Source organism: Phoca vitulina, unplaced genomic scaffold, assembly GCF_004348235.1.
Source record: "Phoca vitulina isolate PV1807 unplaced genomic scaffold, GSC_HSeal_1.0 scaffold4, whole genome shotgun sequence".
Taxonomy (NCBI): Eukaryota; Metazoa; Chordata; class Mammalia; order Carnivora; family Phocidae; genus Phoca; species Phoca vitulina.
This window is the reverse complement of record NW_022589707.1, coordinates 495,751-521,264: the sequence shown is the minus strand read 5'-3', so window position 1 is coordinate 521,264 and position 25,514 is coordinate 495,751. Positions and strand designations below refer to the sequence as shown.

At 53.0% G+C, this 25,514-nt stretch overlaps 1 protein-coding gene across 1 annotated transcript in view; it reads left to right on the top strand.

The window, feature by feature from the left end:
- Window positions 1-2,979: 2,979 nt before the first annotated feature.
- The window catches only part of ZNF282 (zinc finger protein 282), a 23,535-nt gene continuing 1,000 nt past the window's right edge, over window positions 2,980-25,514 (top strand). Inside the window, exons 1-8 of the mRNA XM_032401235.1 lie at window positions 2,980-3,387; window positions 5,650-6,069; window positions 12,859-12,985; window positions 13,507-13,626; window positions 15,150-15,269; window positions 17,200-17,313; window positions 18,708-18,821; window positions 25,301-25,479. Coding sequence (XP_032257126.1) covers window positions 3,223-3,387; window positions 5,650-6,069; window positions 12,859-12,985; window positions 13,507-13,626; window positions 15,150-15,269; window positions 17,200-17,313; window positions 18,708-18,821; window positions 25,301-25,479 — 1,359 coding nt within the window. The 5' untranslated portion in view covers window positions 2,980-3,222. The remainder of the gene's footprint in view (window positions 3,388-5,649; window positions 6,070-12,858; window positions 12,986-13,506; window positions 13,627-15,149; window positions 15,270-17,199; window positions 17,314-18,707; window positions 18,822-25,300; window positions 25,480-25,514) is intronic.

Below are 25,514 nucleotides of genomic sequence, written 5' to 3'. Positions count from 1 at the left end.
CCTCTTCCATTGTCTGATTTTTAGTCACACTTAGGATGCCAGTGACTTGGCCACCTACAGGTTACCCTTCCTTTGGAGGTTGACATAACTTAGATCCTCAAGTGAAGACAGGAAGTTGGAACCACAGACATGCCAGTGGATGAGGGGAGCTGAAGCTGCTCTCCTTTCTCCTTCCTATGGATTACACTGTTGTCCTTATTAAGCCTGCTTGTTAAATTAGGCATGGGAGACACCGAGATAGCAGTGCTAATCTGGTTACCCTGTTCACTTAGCTGAGTGAATCTGGAGGTTTCCTTTCTCAAATAAAGCTTGCAGTTGTTGGTGGGGCATGGAGTGCACAGGAGCACCAGGAAGACTTAAGAAACGATGGACACAGGTATTGGGGTTCTCCAGAGAAACGGAACTAAAATGATATACAGAGATATATGAAAGGAGATTTATTCTAGGAATTAGCTCATGTAATTATGGAGGTCAAGAAGTTCCATGGTCTGCCATTGCAAGCTGGGGAACCAGGAAAGCCAGTGGTGTAAGGCCCAAGAACCAGGACAGTTGGCATCCAAAGGCAGGAGGAGATAGATGTCTCAGCTCCAGGGAGGAGCTAATCTGCCCCTCCTTGGCCTTTTTGTTCTATTCAGGCCCTCAAGGGATTGGGTGATGCTCACTCACATTTGTGAGGGCACCTTCTCCAGTCTACCGATTCAAATGCTAATTTCTTCAGGAAACACCCTCACAGACACACCCAGAAAAGTGTTCTACCAGCCAACTGGTCATCCCTTGGCCCAGTCAAACTGATGCATAAAATTAACCATCACGACACATAAGTGTTCTGGCATTTCTGCATCCCCTCTCCTCTGGCCTCTCTCACATCCTCTGGTTCAGCATCTGTCACTTCAAACACCCTGTCCAGAGCCATAGCTATAGAATTCCTAGTGAGGAGATGAAAAGCAGCTCCCTCCTGAGGCATGGAGGGGCAGTCCTGGGTCCTTCCCTTTCAGGAGATGTTTATTAACGATGATACTTGACATCTTATAATCCACATTACCCAGCTGCTGACTCTGCTCCTCAGTAATTCAGGTAACTGCCTCACAATTACCCCGTGATTCAGAGAAACGAGCCTAGTGACCTGGCAGCTCTCCCAGGACAGGACCTCTCCCTCCCTAGCACAGCTCCCAGCCCCGCCAGTCCCTCAGTCACTGGAGTACCCATCAGAGGGTCCACGGCCAGTGCAGCTACAACAGCCCCCTCCCCACACCCTTCCTGTTTTCCTTCTGGGAGGTGTCCCCTAATCCCCCCATTCACGTCTCCCCCTGCCGCAGCCACTAACCCGTTTTTGTGGCCTATGGTTGCTAGGCATGGCAGTTACGAAACCATGCTAGTACAGTGCAACTGTGCATTTAAATTCTGTTTGAGTTGAGTCGCTTTGCGCATGTCATAGCAGTGAACACAGCCTCTGGCCCTGGGCAGCCACTCTGGCTGCAGGGGTTTCAAGTGTGGCTGGCTTTGTGAAAATGCACCCTCTGTGAAGGGAGAAACGTGCAGCGGATATGCTATGATGGTGACTTATTGTGTAAGCCAGTTATTATAACTAGTATTATAACTAGTTTAATGCTTAAGGGGAGTAGTTTTAACTGCTTTTTACTGAAAAGATGGCTTAAACCTTTGGGGCTAACCCAGCCTCTCCCACTTTTAGGAAAGCGGGATGATTGATGATTGGTGGGTCAGAATATGTGCTCTGATGTGTGTCACTCGTGGAAATGAATTTACCTGGAACTTTTCACACTCTGCTTATCTGGTTCCCCTAACAACAGTGGACATGATATTTACAAACAAGGGACAGCCTGTGGCCAGGGAATGGAGGGAAGGAGATCACTAGCTTCTGGGAACATAACCTTCAGCAGCCTGTAAGCTCCTTGAGGATAAGACGGTCCACAAGATACTCCTTCTGTATCCAGGAAGGATGCCTAACAGAGAAAGCACTTGATAATTGTTCTGAATATGTTGCTTTAAGCACATGTCTCACTTGGGGGGATAATGCCTTTTATTTTACTAAGTGCAGTGAGACAGAAGGGTACCCGTCTGGGCTGATTCTGCGGCAGGTCTTCCTCTACACAGGGCAGTAAGGAGCTCTGGAGTCTCTGTCTTAAGAAGATAGGACCCAGTCATTTAGGAAAGCAAAGTAGATACAATTTTAAGGATAATTATAAGATTTACCTTTGGGGAGTAACTACCTTTGTTGGGGGCCTGCTATGTGCTAAGCACTGATCTCATCTCATTTGACTGTACAACTGGGGAGTAGACCTTATTTGCTTCATTTCTATTTGGAGAGACTGACGGAAGCTCAGAAGTTAAATTGCTCACAGTCACAGCTAGAGCGCTGTGATTTTGGAACTTAAACTCAGGTATATGCAAATGCAAAGCCCACCATCTAAGTGGTACCTGGCACATAGTAGCTGCTCAGTAAATATTTGTGGAATGAATGAGTGAATTTCCTCGCCCTCACCCTATCTTCTGCATCAGCCTACCCGAGCCTTCCCCTGGTTCCTCCTCTGATTTGGCTTAATGTTTCAAAGTGACGTTGACCTACATTTAAAGGTTTTGGAAGAGGCTGCTGCTGAAATGCGGTGCGCCTTACCTGGGAGGAGGAGTTCGGCCCTCTTCTGACACATTAGCCCAGATCCCTTCTGTAGCATCCAGACCAATGCGAAGACCTGGAATTGGTCCCGGTGTATTTGGACTGGGGAGGGAGAGTGGGAGGTCAAGCCTGCAAAAGCGTGAGGGAAGGGCAAAGGCCAGAAGATAGAGTCCGCAGACACAATTAGTCTTGCAAATTTTTCAAAAGGGTCAGGCACCATTTTCCTTTGGGATAGCCCAATACATATTTGCAGAATTAACAGAAATCGGGACCTGGCATTGTTTGGGACTTTGGGGCAGGCCATCCCACACGGAGGGCTCTGACGAGCATATCCTCCCAGGGCCACTTTGGGGGCGGCGGTGGGAGTGGCCTGGGCCCCGAAGTGGCCCCCGCCGGTCCCCGCAGGCGGGCAGGAGCTCGGAGACCATTGGCTGGCGAGCTGGCTGCGCAGGGGCGGGGAGCGCCGCCGAAGGGGACTGTTTGCTCCTACGGGCTGTAGATGGAGCTGTCCGGCCCCGGCGAGGGGGAAGGCGCCTGGAAAACGTTCTTCTTCTCCCTGGCCGGCCCGAGCGGGGAACAGCACTCCCAGGATGCAGTTTGTGTCAACACGGCCGCAGCCTCAGCAGCTGGGCATCCAGGGCCTGGGGCTGGACAGCGGGAGCTGGAGCTGGGCCCAGGCTCTGCCCCCGGAGGAGGTCTGCCACCAGGAGCCGGCGCTGCGCGGGGAAATGGCCGAGGGAATGCCGCCCATGCAGGTGGGTGCACCCCCGCCCAGCGCCATGGCCGCGCCGCCTGGCCGTGGGGGCGGGGCGCGGGGCTGCGGGGCTGGGGGTGCGGGCGCGGGGCTGCGGGCGCCGGGGGGCAGTGGGGGGGGCGCACGTCGGCGCCGGAGGGCCCTCGGTGTGCGGGCGCCGAATCGGAGGCCCGGGGTGGGCCGGGGCGCGGGCGGACTCGCGCGGCAGGCGGGGCGCAGCGGCCCCCAGCAGGCCCGGCCCCGAGTCCCGCGCCCGGCCCCGGCGCCCGAGCAGGCCCGGCCCGCGCGCGCCGCCGAGCAGCAGGCCCCGAGGCCGCGTGCTGCCCGGGCCCGGTGCCCGCGCCCAGAGGAGGCCCCGCGGGGAAGGCGGCGGGGACCTAGTGGAGCCGTGACCGCGGCACGCACCCCGGCCCGGGCTCCCGTTCGCGCACTTGTGCCCGGGCCCCGGCTGTGTGCGCACCGGAGTGCCCCATCGGGTTCACACCCTAGCCACCTGGACAAAAAGATTTGTATTAATGTTGTATTGCCATCTCTCACCAAGTACAACGTGTCATTCACTTTTCCTTTGCACCGGGTGTGACGGAGGAAGGGGGCCATTGAGCGGTGACTTTGCCGTTGGCAAACTTGGCTGCACACTGGAGTCACCTGAGCAGCTTTTAAGACTCCTGACGCCCAAACTTCGTCCCCAGCCAGTGAAATCGGCGTCTCTGGGTGGAGAGTAGACACCCGTCAGTTCTTGAAGCTTCGTAAGGATCTCAGTGTGCGCCCGAGTTTTGAGAGTCAGTGCTTTGGAGTTGTGTACCGTGTACAGCGTGAGGCGGTGGTGCTGATCGAGAGCGGAGTCGTGTTCCCCGGGCGAGTGTGGGAACTGACCCGGGGCTGGCCCCGCAGAAGCCCCCTCTGCTCCTAGCCTGCTTCTCCCCCGGCTCTGACCAGTGAGCCAGGAGTTGCTGTGTGGGATCATTTTTCAGCCTTACCTCTCCAGACCTTCCAAAAGTCATTTGGGCCTGGTGACGCTCTGAACTTCCACTGTCAGCCCTTGTCTCCTTCTCTGGGCCGTCAGGAGCGAGGCCTGCATGAGCTCAGATGGATGGCTTTGATGGAAACATGGTCTCTTTACTTAGCAGGGTCTGGCACCCAGGGCCCTGCTCCCAGTATCCCACGTCTCGGAGCGAGTCCCTGGAAGCTGTGGGGTGTTCCTCTGTGGCTATCACAGCTGCTCTGAGTTAGGGCAGTTGGCGTGCGTGTCCCTGGCCTGCCCACGTCACCTCTCAGCAGCAGGCCTCCGCTTTGCCCAGCGCGAGGGCCTCGTCAGCAGCAACAGGGAGGAAAGAAAATGACACCTGCCATCCCACATGGCCAGGAGAGTTGGTTATCAGCCCTGCTGTTGGCCAGGAAGCCCTGGGTACTGCTATACGGTATGGGGACAGTTCCCAGGTCACCAGTGAACTGGGACCACCCTCTCTTGGTCATAGGGCTCAGCTCCCAACGCGGACCCATGGGGCCTCACCTTCCAGGGACAGGAAGTGGACTAGAAAGTCTTCTCCTCTCAGGCATGTCCCCTCTTCGGTGAATGACGTTTTTTGGCAAACCTATTTTCATTTTAGAAAATATGAATCAGGAGTTGGATATGGAAAAAAGGCTGCTCACCTGCTCACTCAGGCTCTCTGGGGTCTCCCTTGGTCACAGCTGCCGGGTATGGGGGCAGCACTTACCTGAGCCGTGCTTTTGTTACGTGTAGCACCTAGCTCTGCTCCGGTGGGCGGTGACACCAGGAGCCGCGGAATGACCAGCCACATCTCTGTGCCGCAGTTCCATCATCTTTAAAGCAGAGATAATCATTCTTGCCCTAACCTGCTTGGAGATTGCAGGGGAGATTAGGGTCAGGTGACTTAGGCCAGAATTCTTACTTTGAATCAGAAGGCACTAGGTGACTTTCGAGAGAGTTCATCGTCAGGTCTAGCCCCCGAGGAGACAGCTGCGCTGTGAAAGCGGCAGGTGACATTGCGGGCGGGGGTCTGCAGCCTTGGCTTACGAAGGGTCACGTGGGTAAACGAGTGACCGATCTTGATGGGAAGGTTGGCCGGGTGGCTCCTCGAGGTAGTGCTGGGGCCAGGAATGAACACCATAGCCTGGGGGGGGGGGGCACGGGGGAGGGGCGAGAGTCTGCGGCATCTGGTTAGTTGTTCTCTGTTCCCAGGCCCCCCTCCCCACCTCACATAGGCTCTCAGCCCCCGCTGTCACTTTCTCCCCCTGCACACAGGCTCAAGAGTGGGACATGGATGCCCGGCGACCGATGCCTTTCCAGTTCCCGCCCTTCCCAGACAGGGCACCTGTCTTCCCTGACCGCATGATGAGAGAGCCCCAGCTGCCCACGGCAGAGATCTCACTCTGGACCGTGGTGGCCGCCATCCAGGCCGTGGAAAGGAAGGTGGAGGCCCAGGCCAGCCAGCTGCTAAATCTGGAGGGGCGGACGGGGACGGCCGAGAAGAAGCTGGCCGACTGCGAGAAGACGGCCGTGGAGTTCAGCAACCACATGGAGAGCAAGTGGGCCGTGCTGGGGACCCTGCTGCAGGAGTACGGGCTGCTGCAGAGGCGGCTGGAGAACATGGAGAACCTGCTGAGGAACCGAAATTTCTGGGTCCTGAGACTGCCCCCAGGCAGCAAGGGGGAGGTCCCCAAGGTACGTGGTGGTCCCCAGGGACAGGGATGGAAGTGAGGACCAGCACATGTCAACGAAACTCTCAATTTCATTTGGCCGGTCCTTCCCACAAAATTCTCTGGCTTCCTCTTGTATGATTTCAGTGTCTCTCTCTCTCTCTCTCTTTTTGTTTTTTGAGAGAGAGAGAGAGAGTGCGCACACGGGGGGTGGGGGGAGCAGGGAGGGAGGGGCGGAGGAAGAGGGAGAGAATCTTAAGCAGACTCCCTGAGCGTGGAGCTGGACGTGGGGCTTGATCTCATGACCCCAAGATCATGACCTGAGCCTAAATCAAGAGTTGGACGCTCACCTGACTGAGCCCCCCAGGTGCCCCTTATTTCAGTGTCTCTTAAAGCCTGCCTCCACTTAAACAACTGAGTCATGAATGTTCTACCTCCACGAGGCTGCCCTCCACCCGTTCCCCACAGAATCTGCCTGCTTCTGTCTGTCAGGCTTTCCTGTCACCTTTCCCAATACCCCCGAGGTATCTGGGTGTCTGCAGACTCCTGCCGCTCGTCATGCTTGGGTTTCCACTTGGCACCTACAGAGGACCATTTGTCATTGGTTATCTTTGTACGTGCTCATTGGAACGCGGCCGAGGCAAACCACGCTGACTGGAATTGCTAGGAAGTTGTGACCATCCCCTCTGCTGGCTTTCTTGCAGCTCAGAATTCATGTTCCATTTCCCCCTTCCATTCCCTCGCCTCCTGCACCCACCCCGCCCCCTCACCCCCGGATCATCAACATTGTACTGTCAATCGATGACCCAGCCTTCTGGTCTACCGAGAACATGGAGTCACTAAAGAGGCACACATTCAGCCACGACCCTCACCCACCCGATGCTGCCTCAAGCCTGTTGCCTTCCCTGTTCCCGTGGCCTCGCCGGCCCACCCTTCCCCCCTTTGCTGACTCCCCCCACCCACCCGCCTTCCCCCCATTCCCCTCTGTGTCATCAGCTCTTCCCCCTACTGGTCGTTCTAGACGTCCTAGAACATCACGCGTCTCTGTGATGAAAACCTCCCTAGGCTCGACCTCTCTCTGCAGTTGGTGCCTCATTTCTCTCCTCGTTAAGCAGAATTCCTTAAACATGTATTTGCTGTCTCCAGTTCCTTCTCTCCCTGTCCTTTTTAACCTTTTTATTATAGAAAACTCAAACATCCACACAAGTGCATAGAATAGCGTGAGGAACCATCACGGACCCATCATCCAGCTTCCGCAGCTGTTGGCTCTCGGCCAGTCTTGTTTGCTTTAAAGCCCGCCCCCCACATCCCCTCCTGTTTTATTTTGAAGCCAGTCTCAGGCATCAGTCTATTTTCTTTTTTTTTTTTCCTGGTAGTATTTCAGTGTGTAGCTCTGAAAGGTAGAGACTCTTTTTTCTGAAATAAGACCTCAGTGTTACTACCGCCACCACAAAAGCCTCCGCCTACTCAGGTATCCAGTCAGTGTTCAAATGTTCTTGTCTTCCAAACACAGTTTAATTTGTTTTCTATTAGTTTGTCTGAATCAGAACTTAAGAAGGGGATATGTCTTTTAAGTCTTGTTAAATCTGTCAGTTCCTCCTTCATCTCTTTCATTTTTCCTTGAAATCCATCTGTAGAAGAAACTAGGCCTCACATCCTCTTTGAGTTTCTGACTCTCTGGATTCTGCTGCTGCGTCCTCCACGGTCTCATTGAGCGTGTTCCTCTATTCTCAGCATTCCAGTAAGGTTGTGATTGGATCATTCTGGAGTCTCTGCCAATCAGGCTTCTGCTCCTACCTCTCCATCCTGTTGGTCTTGCCAACACCCTCATGATGTCCACACTCAGTTCGGCCTTCATCTTCTCTGCCCTGAAGGTGGCGTTGCATGCAGGTGGCCACCCCCTCCTTGAGACACCTTTTCACGGGGCTTCCAGGTGACCTCTCCTGATTCTGTTCCTATCTCTTAGTGGCTCCTGCTCAGTCTCCTTCACAGGCTTCACCTTCTTTTCCTGACCTTTTATGTTTGGAGTGGTCCAGGGCTGGGTAATGACCTTTGGCTCATTATCTACACTCCCTCCCTCATGATTTCACTCAGTCTCGGGGTTTTAAATGCAGCCTGTGTGCTGTCAGCTTCCAAATGCAGTCTCCCCCGCCCACTCTCTCCCTGTCTCTTGCCCAGACTTCCTTCTTCAATGCCAGATTCACATGCTTACCTGCTAATGCAGCAGGACTCGGTAAATATCTTAGATTTAACACGACCAAACTGAACTCCCATATTCCGCCTGAAACCTGTTCTACCCCATCCTCGTCTCCGTGAAGACAACTCTACCCTTCCAGTGGCTCAAGCCAAAAACTTTGGGGTCATGTTTGCTTCTGCTCTTTCTCAGCCCTCCTTCCGATATATTAGTAAATGCCATCTGAGTTTTCTTCAAAATACTGTCCCCAGGCTGACCACTCCTTTCCACCTCCACTGCTCCCACCATCATCTGGTGAGAGACTCCGTCACCTCGCCTCTGATAGTTGCCATGGCCTCCTGCCTGGTCTCCTTGTCCCCGTCCTTGTCCCTCACCCTTTACAATCTGTTCTCAGCAGAGTAGCCAGAGTGATTCTTTAAAAATATAAATCAGTTACCTCTGCTTAAAACCCCCAACTGGCTTCCTACCTCATGCAGCATAAAAGCCCCTGTTCCGTCAGGGGCCCCCTCTCCGGCCCCACCTTTCTGACCTCATCTCCCCTCCACCCCTCTTGTCCACTCCTTTCCAGCCACACAGTCTCACCTCAGGGACCTCCCTCCACGGGAAAGCTCCCTCCCTGGGAACCTGCCTGGCTCCCTCCCCATCGCTTCCATCAGGGGTCTGCCCTTCCATGGCCCCCCAACACCAAAGAACTACATCCCCCCAGTCTCAGCACTCTCTTTTCCCCGTCCCTGCTCCCATGTTCTCCAAAGCACTGTGCCATCGGGCACCTTAAATATTTACTTCTTTTTGTGTCTTCTTGGATGGTCTTCCCTGACCAGAATGTAATTTCTGCTTGGTTCACCGCTGTGTCTCCTTGTCTATAACTGCACCGGCTTCGGTCAGTATCCAGAAGGTGTTTGCTGAGTGACTCTGTCCAGCTGGAGAGCTCACACTTTCATGTGAGGGACTGGGTCTTCTAGGTCTCCATATCTTTTGGAAAGAAGTAAAGTATAAGTAAATAATTTTGTAAGTAAATACCCAGCTGGTCACTCTGAATTTCAGGGTTCTCATCTGTAAGATGAAGATGACAACACATTTATGACACGGGTTGTGAGGATTCACTGATTTTGTGGATGTACAACACTATGTACCCTGTCGTCTTAGTTTTCTTTCTTTTTTTTTTTTTAAGATTTTATTTATTTGACAGACACAGCAAGAGAGGGAACACAAGCAGGGGGAGTGGGAGAGGGAGGGGGAGAAGCAGGCTTCCCACTGAGCAGGGAGCCCGATGTGAGGCTCAATCCCAGGACCCCAGGATCATGACCTGAGCCGAAGGCAGACGCTTAACGACTGAGCCACCCAGGAGCCCCTGTCATCTTAGTTTTCTATTGCCGTGTAGCAAATTACTCCCAAAACTTAGCAGCCTAAAAAAAGTAATTATTTGTCATCTTGCAGTTTCTGTGGGTTAGGAATTCAGGAGCAGCTTGGCTGAGTGATTCTGGCTCAGAGTCTCATGAAGTTGTAATCAAGCTATTGACTGAGTTGGTGGTGATCTGAAGGCCTGGCTGAGGCCTGAGGATCTGCCTCCAGGATGGCCCACTCACTTGGCTGTTGGCAAAGCCTCAGTTCCTCACTGTGTGGACCTCCCAACATGGCTGCTTGAATATCCTCACAACATGGCAGCTGGCTCCCCCCAGAGTGGGTGAGCCAAGAGAGAGACCGGGGTGGAGCTGTCCTGTCTTTTATGACCTAGTCTCAGAAATTGTACACATCACTCCTTAATGTGTTTGTTAGAAGCGAGTCACTAAATCCTGCCCATGCCAAAGGGGAGGAACATTAGGCTCTACTTTCTTGAAGGGACTGCCAAAGAATTTGTGGACATATTTTAAAACCCACCGCCATGAAGCACCATGAGAGAGTTAATTAATGTTGCTCTTAATAGTTATAATTCATTGTGTACTGTTGGCCATGCTAAGTGCATTCTCTTTGTCAGATTCAAGGAGGGCTGTTGTCTCTCAGATCCTTTGTGCCTCCTGGATTCTAGTGTGCCTGTTAATTGGCTGACAGATAATTCACAGGCAGTCTTTTCTGTCCAGCTAGACTGTAGGCTCCCTGCCGTCTCTGGCCGGTCTCAGACTTCTGCTGTATCTTGGCACAGGGAAGTTTTTATGTAGTGATGGCTCTTTCCAACTATGGGAATATGATTCCAGAATTGTGACTCTTCATAAAAATGGTGAGGTGAGGCAGAGGAGTTGGCATGTTGGAAAAGATGCTGAACTTGGTGTTGGATACATTTAGTTTGAGGTACTTAAGAAGCGATTAAACAGAGCCACTCAGAGGGCTGTTGAAATCTGAACTCTATAGGGAACAAGGAAAACTGAAGAGTATCATCCGCACAGAGGTAACCACTGAAGTTGTGCAAAGAGTGAACTTGCTGAGGAAAAAGTGAAGGGACAGGGAAAGGTAAGGGCAGAGCCTTGGGGTTGGGGGAGGAAGAGAAGGCAGTAAGCTGAGTGGGCAGGAGGAAGCAGAGTCGTGGAAGACAAGCAGGAGATTCCAGAAAGGTGATCTGGCCTTGCAAAGAGGTCTGAAAGGGTAAGGGTTAACAGGAGGCTACTGACAGCCTTCCAGGGTGTGGTTTCAGAGCATGGGGAGTTCATAGACAAGATTTTAAGGCGTTGAAGGATGCATGAATTGTGAAGAAGGAAACACAAAGCGTGTCTCTTGGGGTGTTTTAAGTGAAGAGGGAGAGTAGAGTTGCTTGAGACAACAGAGTTGAGTGGCGGTTCATCTTAGGTTGGATGACCCTCAAGGGAAAGCCACTGGAGAGGGAGAGCCTGAGATGTCAAAGAGAAAAGTTTGTTTGAGTCGAGTTTCACAGGCAGGGGCTGGAGGAGAAATGAAGGGCACATTAGTGGGGGGTTGGCTTGGTGAGAAGGGCAAGGAAGCTTGCCAGCAGCTACCCGGGATCAGGATCCAGGACAGATGGGGAAGACGGGGGAGGGGCTGGGGAGGGTTGGGGAGAGGGGAGAGTTTGGAAGAAGCCTCCCAGAGAGCACAGGAGAGGTCCACAAGATCCACCAGAGGCTTCCTGGGACGAGTGGTATGAACGTATGGTGGATGTCGCCTGCAGAATTGTGTGACTTTTGTCTAGGGGCAGGAAATGAAAATGAAGAAAGTGGTCTGTATCGGTTTTCGCGGCTTGGGGATATGCCCCAGTCTGGTGGAAGGTCCAGGAAATTAAAAGTTCTGTTCTGTCTCTGGAGATGGGTGGTGGGTGAGCTCTCAGTCGGTGGGTGACACACAGTGCACACACCACAGGTGCACAGGGTACCCGTAGGGTCATGAGCACCCGATGTGAGAGCAGACATTTCTTTCTTTTTTTTTTTTTTTTTAAAGATTTTATTTATTTCTTTGACAGAGAGAGAGAGCGAGAGAGGGAACACAAGCAGGGGGAGTGGGGGAGGGAGAAGCAGGCTTCCCGCCGAGCAGGGAGCCCGATGCGGGGCTCGATCCCAGGACCCTGGGATCATGACCTGAGCTGAAGGCAGATGCTTAACGACTGAGCCACCCAGGCGCCCCGAGAGCAGACATTTCTAATTTGTGTAAAGGCGCTGCCCACTCACCGAGCTGGACACCAGTGGGCCTGCAGCCCAGAGGGCTGGTCCTTTCCTAATGGGTGCCACATAGGCTGGCTTGGCCCTGTGTGCAGGTGCAAAGACCAGTGGACTCAAATTAGGGCCAGGGAGAAGGGAGGGGTTGGATTTCTGAGTGCGAGTGGAAGGCTGGTCCTGTGGGTGTGAGAGTGGGGGGTGGGTGGGGGCAGGGCTGGGTGTCCGAGAAGGGAAGTTCAAATGTTGAAGTCATGAAGTGAAACCATTCTGAACGATGCGGGCCAAGGCAAGGCCACGCTGCTGAGCATCCGAGATGAGTCCAGAGGACCCTTGTCAAACCGAAGTAACAGTTTTATAGAACAGATGAGACCGCCTAAAATAACAGGGGCCCGGCATCTGGGATGAATGACTCAGGCTGCAGTGGAACTTTCTAGTATTGGCAACAGCCAGCCGCTCAACGTATTCAACAAATATTTACTGGCTCCAGACTCTCTGCTTCTAGATGCTTGGGATATAGCGGTGAACGAAACAGATCAAGATCCTGGAGCTCTAGCACATGCCCTTAGATTTACATGTTTTAATGACAAAAATGTAACTGTGTACCTTACTGAGATAACCTGACTGGAAAGACAGGTTTTGTAACAGGGTTTTACTATACTCGGCTCACTGATCCCCTCTCGGAGAACCTTCCACACCTCTGTCACCCTGAGTGCCAAAAGCAGCACATTGACTTTGGCTTTACCTTCAGGGACCCAGTTTCCCTAAACGTGGAATTACAGAGGATATGGTTAAATGCGTTTAAAAAAAAAAAAAAGGTAGTGTTGACCATCCTTGTTTGGGGAGCACGAGAAGATCAGGAATAGAGTGGGCTGACTCCACTCCTGTGGACTGGGCTGGGATTTGGGGGACGGGGAGCCATGGCGAGCAGAAGCAGGCTCTAGGGTGGAAGGGGCCCCGTGGCCGACGGAGGGGAGGCTGTGGGGAGAAGCAAGCAGGTGTCAGACTAAAACTCTTCTTGGCCAAGGTTCCCGTGACGTTTGTCGACATCGCTGTTTACTTCTCTGAGGATGAGTGGAAGAACTTGGACGAATGGCAGAAGGAGCTTTACAACAACCTTGTTAAGGAGAACTATAAAACCCTGATGTCCCTGGGTAAGAGCCCCTTCCCTCCTCCAGGGCAAGCGGTCTGTGCAGAGGGCAGTAAAACGCTTATCAGCCTGGGCAAAGTGTTTGTGTTCATCCCTAATGGAAATGCAAGTAACTATCTGTTCATAACGCTATAAAGAAAGAATGAGTATAACAAGATGACAGTTAGAAACCCAGTAACAGGGCCTGTCACTATAGCATTGAGCACTGCACTGCTTTTGTTCTGGAATACGGCCAAACTGCATCATTGGCATGTGACTACACGCTACCTCCCCATGGATGAGCCACAGTCTGTCTGCTGTTGGCTTTCGGAGTCCTGCTATTTCTACTCTGGAAATTGGGCATCTGTTGGCTTGTTTTCAGGGTTCCTTCTAAGAGATGAGCTGACATAGGTATTGGCGACCACCGAGAGGGGCTCTCTGCTGGGGAGGGGGTCTTGGGTGGGGGAGACTTCTGCGGCTGCCCTTGATCGGGATCTGTTGGTCAACTTCATTGTGTGTCCTTCCTTCCCCTCCGACTCATTCCAGACACGGAGGGTGCAGTGCCCAAGCCAGATGCTCCATCCCAGGTGGAGCCCAGGGAAGAGCCTTGCGTGTGGGAGCAGCGTGACCCAGAAGAGAGAGAAATCTTAATGGATCCAGACACAGGTGATGGCAGCTGAAAAGAGCCCCAGGTCCAGGGCAGGGCAGGAGAGGAGCTGAGGAGATGTAGTTCCTGATAGCGCTGTCCCTGGTCAGCTCTCACTGGGATGGAAGGTTCCAGGGCTATAGTCCTGGCTGTGCCCCGGAGGCCTTTCGTCAGGCCCTCAGCTCTCCTGAGGGGTGCTGCCCCTAGTGCAGCCGAGCCTGAACTGTGTTCTCTGCCTTATCATACAAACTCTGCCCTTCTTCAGGAAGTTCCTTTTTTTTTTTTTTAAGATTTTTTATTTTTTATTTATTTGACAGACAGAGACACAGCGAGAGAAGGAACACAAGCAGGGGGAGGGTGAGAGGGAGAAGCAGGCTTCCCGCGGAGCAGGGAGCCCAATGCGGGGCTCGATCCCAGGACCCTGGGACCATGACCTGAGCCGAAGGCAGACGCTTAACGACTGAGCCACCCAGGCACCCCACTTCAGCAAGTTCCTTTAGAAGGTCACTCAGAGGCAGCCCCTTCCTTTCCAGTCTGTTCTCTTCATTGGAATATAATTCATATGCCATAAATAAAGTCCACTCAGGGGTTCACAAAGTTGTGCAACCATCACCATGATCTAATTCCAGAACCTCTTCATCACGGGAAACCCCAGACCCGTGAGCAGTCACTCCCACCTCCCCCCAGCCCCCAGCCCCTGGCCACCACTGATCAGCTCTGTCTCTGCACATTGGCGTGTTGCGGACAGTTCATCTGGCGGCCCGCTCCCCATCTTCAAGCACTGCAGGGGCTGAGGTCAGCAGCTGGGGCAGCCCTTCATGCTTACGGCCCTGGACCTCAGCAGTGTCACCTAGCTGTCATCCATCACTGTGCGTGCGCTGGCATGGTGACCGCTGTGCCCGTGTTGTGGGTGGAACGAGCAGGCCGAGAACCAGAGAGGTCGGCTGGCTCACCTGCTGGGCTGGGGGCACAGTGGAAACCAGGATCCAAGTCTTCCGGTTCCTCCTCTGATCTCCCCCCGGCCACCTGAGCCGCCTGCTCTCAGGGCTAGTACGTCACACCACAGAACATCAGGACACACCCTGTTTGTCACATCTTGGGGTCTACAGAGAGGATATATCATTGTCCTGTATGTGTGAGGACACTGCATTATCCATCCAGGTTGGGGCCAGGCAGGAGGCTGTGATGGTGTGTGTGTGTGTGTGTGTGGCTACCTCTCTCTGACGGGTGAAAAATGAACATGAACATCTTGTACACAGAGGTCAAACTTCTGGCCTTGCCCTGATTAGCACCAAACCCAGGCTGGGCCATTTTTGGAACTCTCTCCGGGCCTCATTACATCGCATCCCGTGGCTTGGCCTACCCCTTTGTCCTGAATACTGATTATTTCTCTGCTCCCAGAACCTTCTGCTTCCCGCAGTTGCCCACAGGAGCCCGAGGCTCCTGTGCTTATATGTGCTGTCAGCTGTATTCCTGACCCTGAGAACATCTGGGTGATGATTGTTCAGAAAAAACCCCAAATGACATCCTTCTCTCTCCCCAGGAGCAGAGCCCCTGGTGTCTGCACAGGATTCATCCTCGCAGGTGAAACGGGAGGAAGCCCTATGTGTCCGGGGTCAGCGGGGCCTGGAGGAAAGAGCCATCCCCACGGAGTCCATTACTGGTGAGTGAGCCCAGTAGCTGCCCTAAGCCAGGGAGGGAGCGGAAAGGGCCAGCATGGTCTGCAGGCCCCCAGCATCCGTCATGTGTGGCAGATCAGAGGCCAGAGCTGGAAATGTAAGAGTTGGGTCCGGAGTGGGCAGAGAGACAGGTTTTCCCGTAGGGCACAAACATAGCACATCTGGGCTTAGCTCGTCCTGTTACCTCTCTTTTTATATCAGTTTTTAACTATTCCTTCCTCCCCTTGAAGAGGAGCACCAGGGCAGAAGTACTAAGTGTAAGAAACTTTATGATGAAGCGCTGTGGTCTGGGAACATATCAGTCCATAGGACCTGCTCCTGACTGGGAAGAGCTTTCGTTGTTTTCAACAAGTATTTATGGGTTGTTGCCTCTGTGCCCGTGGGGTAGTCTGGGGGGCGGGGTGGGTTTCCTCTTAGGTGACGTTCCAGCTGGACTCTGTGTGAGAAGCCTCTGAGAGCATATGTGTATTAGGGTGCTCCAGAGAACCCACAGGGTGTGTGTGGGTATGTATCTGCGTGTGGAGAGAGACACAGCCAGGCAGACTGATTTTAAGGAACTGCCTTCAGTGATTGTGGAGGCTGGCATGTCCAGAATCTGCAGGCTGGAGACCCAGCACAGTCTTCTGGCCGGATTCCCTCTTCCTTGGGGGTGGTTTGTCTTTTTCTATGGAAGCCTTCACCTGTTGGTATGAGGCCCACCCACATTATGAAAGGCAGGGGTTGCTGATTGAAATATTAATCTTCTCAAAAAATAAAATCCGTTTACAGAACCCTCTAGAATAATGTCTGGGGGCGCCTGGGTGGCTCAGTCAGTTAAGCATCTGCCTTCAGCTCAGGTCATGATCCCAGGGTCCTGGGATCAAGCCGCACATCCCTGCTCAGCGGGAAGTCGACCTCTCCCTCTCCCTCTGCCTGCTGCTTTCCCTGCTTGTGCTCTCTTGCTCTCTGACAAATAAATAAATAAAATCTTAAAAAAAAAATTAGAATAATGTCTGGCCAACTCTGTGTGTACTGTGGCCTGGCTGTCACAGAATTACCCATCACAAGATCTAGTAACATACTTATCCACAGGTTAGAGCTCCACAAGCCTTAGCCCCTCTTAGTCAGAGCCTCACACTCCCAGGTTGAGTGATAGCGGCATCTGAGTGGGGCAAAGGCCGGTGCCTTTCCATCAAGCATGCTCCTGGACGGCGGCACAGTATTAATATCTTCAAAGAAATCTGTAAGAGATAAGAAGGCAATGAAGTTAAATGAGTTTTAACAGACTGCAGAGGAAAAATGTAGCATACACCTTAGAAAAATCCCAATAAGGGGCGCCTGGGTGGTGCAGTCAGTTAAGCGTCCAACTCTTGGTTTTGGCTCAGGTCATGATCTGAGGGTCGTGAGACTGAGCCCTGCGTGGGGCTCTCTGCTCAGCACGGAGTCTGCTTGAGATTCTCTCCCTCTCCCTCCCCCCTCCCCCTGCTCATGTGCTCACTGTCTGTCTGTCTCTCTCTCTCTAAAATAAATACATAAATCTAAAAAGAAAAAGAAAGAAAAATTCCAATAAAATGGTGGATCTAAACAGCTTCATGGAAGGCATGCTGTTCTGGAAAATCCCCTTAAGAATACCTCTGTCCATGGTGGTGGTCTGTACTCAAGCTGAGTCTCAGTCTAAGGACTGAAGTTTCCAAAGCACAGCAAGACTCTCTCGAAGTCACCGTGAATGACGCTCCCCTATAGTATACCCTTATTTGCAGCAAAAGCTCCATTAATTGGGGCCAAGCCGACTTAAACCTTTAATTAATTAGCATACTTTAATTATGCCTGAATTTTAAGGAATAGAAATAATTGCAGGAAATGAGAGATTTACTCAGCGCACAAACTTGCAGGCATTTCGTGTCCCCTGACGCCTCCGTTGTTCTTTTCCCACAGACTCCCCGGCCTCTGCCCAGGACCTCTTGTCCCGGATTAAACAGGAGGAGCACCCATGCGTATGGGATCAGCAGGATCTGGCAGAGAGAGATATTCCAACGGACCCCAATTCAGGTGAGCAAGATACCAGGATGAATATCAAGGACAAGGAGACTCTTACTGAACTTTGTATGCGGGGAAATCAATCTGATCACTTTTGGTTAAAGGCCAGTGAAAGGCTCAGAGAATAAAATACAGCATGTTCTTCAGTTAGGAACTTCGTACGGATTTTGGAATGTAACCATTCGTAAAGTACAGAGGACTTTTCTTTTTTTTTTTTAATTTTATTTATTTATTTGACAGAGAGAGAAATAGTGAGAGCAGGAACACAAGCAGGGAGAGTGGGAGAGGGAGAAGCAGGCTTCCTGCAGAGCAGGGAGCCTGACGTGGGGCTCGATCCCAGGACCCCGGGATCATGACCTGAGCCGAAGGCAGACGCTTAATGACTGAGCCACCCAGGCACCCCAACAGAGGACTTTTCTAAATGAATCATTAAATTGATAATTTATTGTGTCAACGTAACTGATACTAAAATTATTTCTGCAACAACAGTTTTTGAACAATAAACATAACCAGAAAGGCTTTTAAAAGTTGGGTATATTTCTGTGACAGAAAGAAAGAAATTTACATTTTCTGCAAGTTTTCCTGGGTGAACACTAGTTAAATGTCTTCCAAGAAACTTCTGGGTAGGGTCCAGGCATATAGAACAGTAAAGAAGCTCCACCCGTCTGGGGCCTGCACACACATATGTGTGTGTGTGTGTGTGTGCATGTGTGGGGGTGTGGGGGGGTGTGTCCATGTGGGTATCTGTGGGTGTGTACGCACGCACGCATGTGCTTGCACAGCTGGGGAAGTCCAGTGTCCTCTCGTTTGGTTATGACCCATAGTCTCATCCTCCCCCACATACCAGGAAGAGAAGATCAGACATAAAATCTAGCATTCCTTGTTGTTTCAACCCTACAACTTCACAGTGGAGAAACTGAAGGGGTCCAGGCCAGGAGGGGAAGCCAGCCCTTCCTGATAGAGAGTCAACAGTCTACACTCCAGCTCTCTCGAGACCTTTGTTCACCGCTTCTCTGGCTGCTGGTTCTGAAGTCCTACCACTCAGCCCTTGGTCCCGCGGGCCGTCAGACAGCAGGCTGCCCTCTGGCCTGTTCTGGACCCAGAGTTTGCTCTGGGGCTCCGTGGACAGAGCTGGGAGACGCAGGTTCCGATCTCGGTTCTGCGTCCGCGCAGACACTGGGTCGGGCCGCCTCCTCCCTGGCCGACTCCCGATGTAGTGAGCACGAGCGAGATACCACGTCTGAGGGCAGGGAGGGTGAGGACGGCCAGTATGAAACGCGAGACCACTACCGCCACGTGCCCTGCGAGCGCCAGCAGGGACCTTTGCACGTGATGGTTCTCTAACCTCTGATGGGAGGCTCAGTGGACGTGAACAGCATCTCAGACCGCCTTCTTTCCATCAACAGAGTCTCTCATCTCGGCGCACGACATTCTGTCATGGATCAAGCAGGAGGAACAGCCGTACCCATGGGGCCCTCGCGACTCAATGGAAGGAGAGCTCGGATTAGATTCTGGCCCCAGTGAGTAACGCGCCCCCTGGGGCCCCTGGTCTTTCATCTGCGGGGATGGTTGCTTGCCTCCGCTTCCCCCGCCCCCCCGTAGGTGATGTTCTGTCATGCCAGCCTTTCGCCCATCTGTATCAGACCACTGTCCCCTTTCCTTTTGGAGGATGGCCGGTGTGTTTCTGTCCTAGGGCTGACTTAACAAAGTACCACAAACTGGGTGGCTTAAAACAACAGAAATGTGTTGTCTCTTCCGGTTCTGGACACCAGAAGTCCAAAGTCGAGGGGTCGGCAGGAGCGTGCCCTCTCTGAAAGCCGTAGGGGACCCTTTCTTGCCTATCCCTAGCTTCTGGTGTTTGTGGCGAGGGTTAGCGTTCCCTTGGCTTGTAGGTGCGTCGCTCCGTCTCTACCTTTGTCCCCCGTGGTGTTCTGCCTGCGTGTCTGTGTCTTCACCTGGCTGTCTTCAGGGCCTACCCTACTCCAGTCTGACCCCATCTGAACTAATTACTTCTGTGAAGATCCCATTTCCAAATACGGTCATTTTCTGCAGTCCTGGGGGTTTGGATTTCAACACATCTTTCCAGGGGACGTGGTTCAGCCCCTAAGAGCAGGGCAGGGAGGGTGGGCTGGGAGGGAGCTGGCCCACTGGTACCTGAGCAGGAGGTGATGGTGGTGGGTGGCTCACGTACCAGAAAACACTGGCCGGAGCCCCAAGCCAGCCCTGAGCGGGCACCCCACAGTAGCTGGCGAAGATACTGAAGCTCAGATAGGGAGAAGGGTTTTGTTTTGTTTTGTTTACCCACAACAGGTATGGGACCAAACGTCTCACCTGACTTGGGTCTCCTGGGTCTTTTTTTGAAGTTCCACTTATTGGCCACGGACCTTAGGCATATGTTTGTGGATTATTTAACACTTAGCGTCTGGCTGGCATTCCTTGCCAGACCCGCTACCATCTCCTTGTTCTCAAGACGGCTGACTTAGCGTCTGCTGGTCAGAGTGTTGAAGGAGCAGCTAAACAATATATTCCTTGTGCACACTCCTGACACCCTCCGGGAGCTTAAAGTCCAGGGCAGAGCTGAGGACATAGATTATTTCTGATCTGGAAAGCCATTTAAAAGTCAGGTAAGTGGATCCCAGTGTCTGAGACAAATTTAGTCCAGTCTGGAAGGGCAGGCCGGGGCTGGAGGAGTGGGCAAGGAGCAGTGTGCCCTTGTTTCAAATAGAACTTAAAGTGGTTCCTCTTCTGACCTGCTGCTGGGGTGGGGATGGGACAGGGGAAGCCAGGTCACTGTCTGTGAGGACGGGAAGAAGTGCCAGCAGTTTCCACTTCTTTCCTGACGGTGCTCAGGCCACTATTTCTGGCCTTGAAGGCATACATACTAGTTCATCCAACCTCATGCCAGGAATTCTGCCCAAACCTTTGTCCCTCGATGCTACCATCTGATTTTTCCAAGTCGGCTAGGAGTACGTGGGCCTGGACAAGGCTTTTCCTGGAGACCTGTGCGGTTGTGGGGACGGATCTAGGGGAGTCCGTGCAGAGGTTGCAAGGCTTTGCGAGTGACCGGATCATTTTACCTCCTCAATTTGGATACACCGAGTCATAGAATGATTTGCTTCATGTTTTATCTCTGGGAGGCCTTCGAACCTTAGTACTGGGGAGGCAGTGCCCAGAGTTTGGGTGACAGAAGCATCTGGAAATGCTCCTCCTACGGGCCCAGTCACCGGAGCCTCTTGACTTTCTCCCAAAGTGGGCCTGCCTTCCACTTGTTAATGTTGAAATTAGTATCTCACCTGTGGTTTCTTTGAAGTTTAAAGACATGGAATCGGGCGCCTGGGTGGCTCAGTTGGTTAAGCGACTGCCTTCGGCTCAGGTCATGATCCTGGAGTCTCCAGATCGAGTCCCGCATCGGGCTCCCTGCTCAGCAGGGAGTCTGCTTCTCCCTCTGACCCTCCCCCCTCTCATGTGCTCTCTCTCGCTCTCTCATTCTCTCTCTCAAATAAATAAATAAAATCTTTAAAAAAATAAAAAAAATAAAAAAATAAAGACATGGAATCATGTCTTCTGGAGAGGAGCTGGAAGGAGAGAGGGTAGTGGGAGGAGAGAGTTAAACACAGAACCTGTAAAACACAGGTACCCGTCCCTGCCAAACTCCTTTCCCCAGCCCGGGGGTATGCAAGAAAGACCTGGTGTCCTATCTGACTTCAGCCTAACTGGACGATGTATTTTATTTATTTATTTATTTATTTATTTATTTATTATTATTATTTTTAAAGATTTTATTTATTTATTTGAGACAGAGAGAATGAGAGAGAGAGAGCACGTGAGAGGGGGGAGGGTCAGAGGGAGAAGCAGGCTCCCTGCTCGGCAGGGAGCCCGATGCGGGACTCGATCCAGGGACTCCAGGATCATGACCTGAGCCGAAGGCAGTCGCTTAACCAACTGAGCCACCCAGGCGCCCTGGACGATGTATTTTAGTAAAAGGGATTCCTCAATTGTATATTAAAGAATGTGTATTTTTTTTAAGATTTTATTTATTTATTAGAGAGAGAGAGAGCAGGGGGGAGGGGCAGAGGGAGAGGGAGAAGCAATCTCCCCACTGAGCAGGGAGCCTGACTGGGACTCGATCCCAGGACCCCGAGATCATGACCTGATCCAAAATCAAGAGTCAGACGCTGAACCAACTGAGCCACCCAGGTGCCCCCGGGTTTACATTTTAAAAAAGATAAGTTCAGGAACGGACTGCAGTGCGGGGGGAACCATGAGCCAGAAGCAGGGAAGCCATTTAGGAAGCTAAAGTGGTTGGTACAGAGCAGGTGAAGAGATGACCATCCGTCAGAGTTGGGATGGGGTCAGTGCTCAGGGAGAGAAGTGGACGGGATTCAGGACAGACTCTGGACGTGTCGCTAAGGGACTATGTGTGGTGGGCGAGCGGTCAAGAGTGACACCCAGGGTTGGGCCCTGAAGAACCAGGAGAGCAGTGGCGCCCTTTACTGAAATGGTGAGTCCTGGGAGAGAGCCAGGTTACTGTGTAAACCCAGCGCTCTACGTTGGGCCTGTCGATCTGAGATGGCATCAGGTAGGCAGATGAACAGCGGGGTCTGAAGTTCAAGGGAGAGCTTGGGGCTACATGAATTTGGGGATTGTAGCTTGCAACGACTTCTCACTGCAACTACCTGGAATTAGACCAAACTTCATAGGTGAAGGGCCCTGCTCCACAAGACTGCTCTTATTCACACACCAGCTGCAAGTTCGAGGGTCCCCAGCCCACTCACTCCTGACTGGCTGGCTACAAATCCAGGGGTTCCCATTAACCCCTGAGGTTCAGCAGTTGACTAGAACAGCTCACAGGGCTCGGAAAGCTACTATACTTAGAATTAGTTTTACTAGAGCAAAAGGATTCAAATCAGAACTAGCCAAAAGGAGAGATCCATAGGACCAATTCTAGAAGGGTCCTAAACACAAAGCTGTTGTCTGCTCCCTGTGGGATCAGGAGTGTCACTGTCCCAGCACAGTGATGTGTGACAATACACAGAGCATTGCCCTTTAGAGAAGCTCACCCAAGCTTCTGTGTCCAGAGTTTGTACTGGAGTTTCCATACGTACTTATGATTGATTGAACTACTTACTGGCCGTGAGGTGAACTCATTCTCTAGCCCGTCCCCTCTCCAGAGGTTGGGCTCAAAGCCCCAACCCTCTAATCCTGTCTGTGGATGGTCTTTCTGGCATACCCAGCCCCCATCCTGAGTCCTCCCGTTAGCTTAAACTGTTTAGTTAGCTTAAACTGTTGAGGCACTTACCGTGAATTACCCCGTCAGCATAAAACATCAGAGCCTACCACGAATAACAAAGACATTCCTATCACCCTGGAAATTCCAAGGATTTAGAGGCTACCTCCTAGGAACCAAGGACAAAGGCCTGCTAAATTATTACACAGAGGCTGTTTTAAGGCTGGGGACTCTCTGAGATCTAGGGAGAATGTAGACAAAGAATGAAAGAGGCCCAGGTGTGAGCCTGGAGGAAATCCAGAGGAGCAAGGGCATCACCCAGGCTAAGAGAAGAGACTCTCTCAAGAGAGGAAGGGGTCAACTAGCTCAAACACAAGGAGGGGTTGACTATGCCGGATTGGGAAGAGGCAGGTGGATTGATTTGGCAGGTTGGAGGTTGTTGGTGACCTTGACAGAAGTTGTTTCGGTGGTGTGCTAGGACACATGCCTGACTGTCAGAGTTTGAAAGCAAACAGTAAAAGCAAGGGTAGAGCACTCGTCAGGAATATTGGTATGAAAAGGAACAGAGATGAGGTCAGAGATGAGGTGAGACTGTAGCTGGAGCCTGGGAGCACGTGGGGTCCAGGGAGAGTGTTCTTTTAAGTTGGGGGATAACTGGACCTCTGTCCAGTAGGCTGCTCTCCATTAGCTTTAGAACCCTGATTCAAACTGCCCTGAGGAACAAAGACCTGTTTTCTCCTATAGAACTAAGAGGCAGTTCAGTTTCAGCCTCAGTACATCATCCGGGACCCAGGTTCTTTCCAGCTCTCGGCTCCGCTCCCTTGGTATGACTGGGGCAAGATGGCGGCAGCTGTTCTAAGCAATCACCTCCAGACCAGAGGGAAAGGATGGGCCATCCTTCCTGCACTCTAAGGAGTGAGGAAACTCCCAGAAGCCTCCTTCTCAATGTCATCAGCCAGAACGAGGTCCTGTGCTTCTGTCTGAATCAGTTCCTGGCCAGTGAGGTCTAGAGTAAAAGTGCTCACTTTAGAGGCTGGAGGAGAAGGTATGACGACATTCTCGCAAAGGATGGAAAAGGAGGGCACACTGAGAAGTGTAGTAGGGTGCCTCGCTGGGGGGGGGGGTGCTTTTGAGATTTGTGCAATTTTCTCTAGCTGTCTTCAGCTGCTTGAGCACGGTTGGGGGTCCCCAGGCAAGCAGGGCAGAGGAGAGGAGAGGAACAGAGGCATAAAGGGCGTTTCATGGCAAGTGACCCCAGTGCTGACCACGGGAGCCACGCTGGGTCAGGAAGGGAGATCAAAGGTTGAGAAAAGTGGATTGACGTGCACACGGAGTCTGAAGAGTTATCTGGGTAGGATTAGGACCGTTTCAGGCTGGGTTTCCTGGGAAACAGCCCCTGAGATGGAGGCTCCTATGCATGTGGTTTCCTTGGAGTCCTTTTGAGAATAACACCTATGAAGGAGTGAGAATCGCAGATCGTGTGGAGGGACAAGCAAGGCCCACAGTCGGTCCCCCAGGATTGAAGGCCTGGCACCCGGGATCGAGGCCAGGAGAGTTACTTCAGCCTCGGCTGCTGGCCCCTGTCCTGTGGAGGGGGCTCTCTGCCTGCTCAGTTTTGATGGGGATGGAGAGGGCAGGCTGGGCCCCATGTACTTAGGGGTGTCGTGTAAGGAGGACAGGCCTCAGTCAGACACTGATGAGCATGGAGGGGAAAGGGGTGGGAGCATGGTAGATGTGGCCTGAGAAATGGCCTCCAGGGAGCAGACGGGACCTGGGCGGAGGATGCCAACAAGAGGTGGGAACAAAGATTCTTCCACCAGCTGCCCCTCAGTGGAGGAAGGGCTCCTCCAGGGAGAGAGGACAGTGAACGGGCACTGGGGGGGGGGGGGGTGAAGGAGTAAGAAGACCCCTAAATACAGTGGGCACACAAAGGAGTTCTGCAAGCAGAAGTCTGGACGGCTGGGCCTGGCGCGCTGCTCTGCTGCTCAGAGCCTGGACTGGGTGCCCCGCTGACCCCGAGGTAGTGGAGGACCCGAGGGTCCGAGGAAAAGGCCGCGGTGTGTGGGCCACAACAGCGCTTTCTGGGGAGGCTGACAGGGCAGCTGCCTCCACACCGGGTGGAGAGAGCCCCGGTCCCGTGTGGTCAGGGTGTAGATGGGGTCAGACTCCAGGGTGGGCCCGGGACCATGCTGCTGTTCAAGTCTGAAGGCCACTTGCTTAGAGGAAACCTGACTGAAAATGGCAGCATGGTTTTGGTCTGTGGGCCTCCTGTCTGGCTTTCACCTTGGATACGTTCTGGTACATTCTTTCCCCCCCAGTGGAGAGATTCTCCTTGGATAAATTAGCATTGAACATCAGAATGCAATTAAGTCTTAGTATTTTCTGCCAGTTCCCTTCCAACGGGACTTCCGAATAGCTGCATCCCCACCCCCATCCCCGCCTCCCTGCCCCTGCTTTCTGGAGGGGTTCCCTCTCCTAACTGCCTGCTGCCTGCCCCACGCACTTCCGGTGCTTCTCCCCACCCCCCACCCACCCCAGGTGGCTTGGGGCAGGTCAGAGGGTCAAGGAGCCCCAGAGCCACAGGGAACACGGCCTCTGGCCTAGCTCAATCCCCTCACTTTTCAGAGAAACTGAGGCCCAGATTGCCTGCGACTCGCACGAAGCCGCAGGGGAAATCGGTTAAGGACCTGGGCCCCTCTCGGGGCGGCGGGGGTGCGGGGCCGGGGCCGAGCGCTGTCAGCATGTCACGTCTCCGCGTGTCCTCCTCCCCAGGTGACAGCCTGCTGCTGGTGAAGAACCCGCCCCCCGGCCCGCAGCCGCCGCCGCCGCCGCCGGCCCCGCCCAGCCTGCCGGTGCTCCCGGCGGCCGAGAACGCGAACGCGGCGGGCGCCGGGCCCCCCGACGAAGGCTTCCCCGCGCTGGCCCGGGAGCGGGGCGCGGGCGGGGCGCAGGCGGGGGGCGCGGGCGGCGGGGGCGCGGGCGGGGG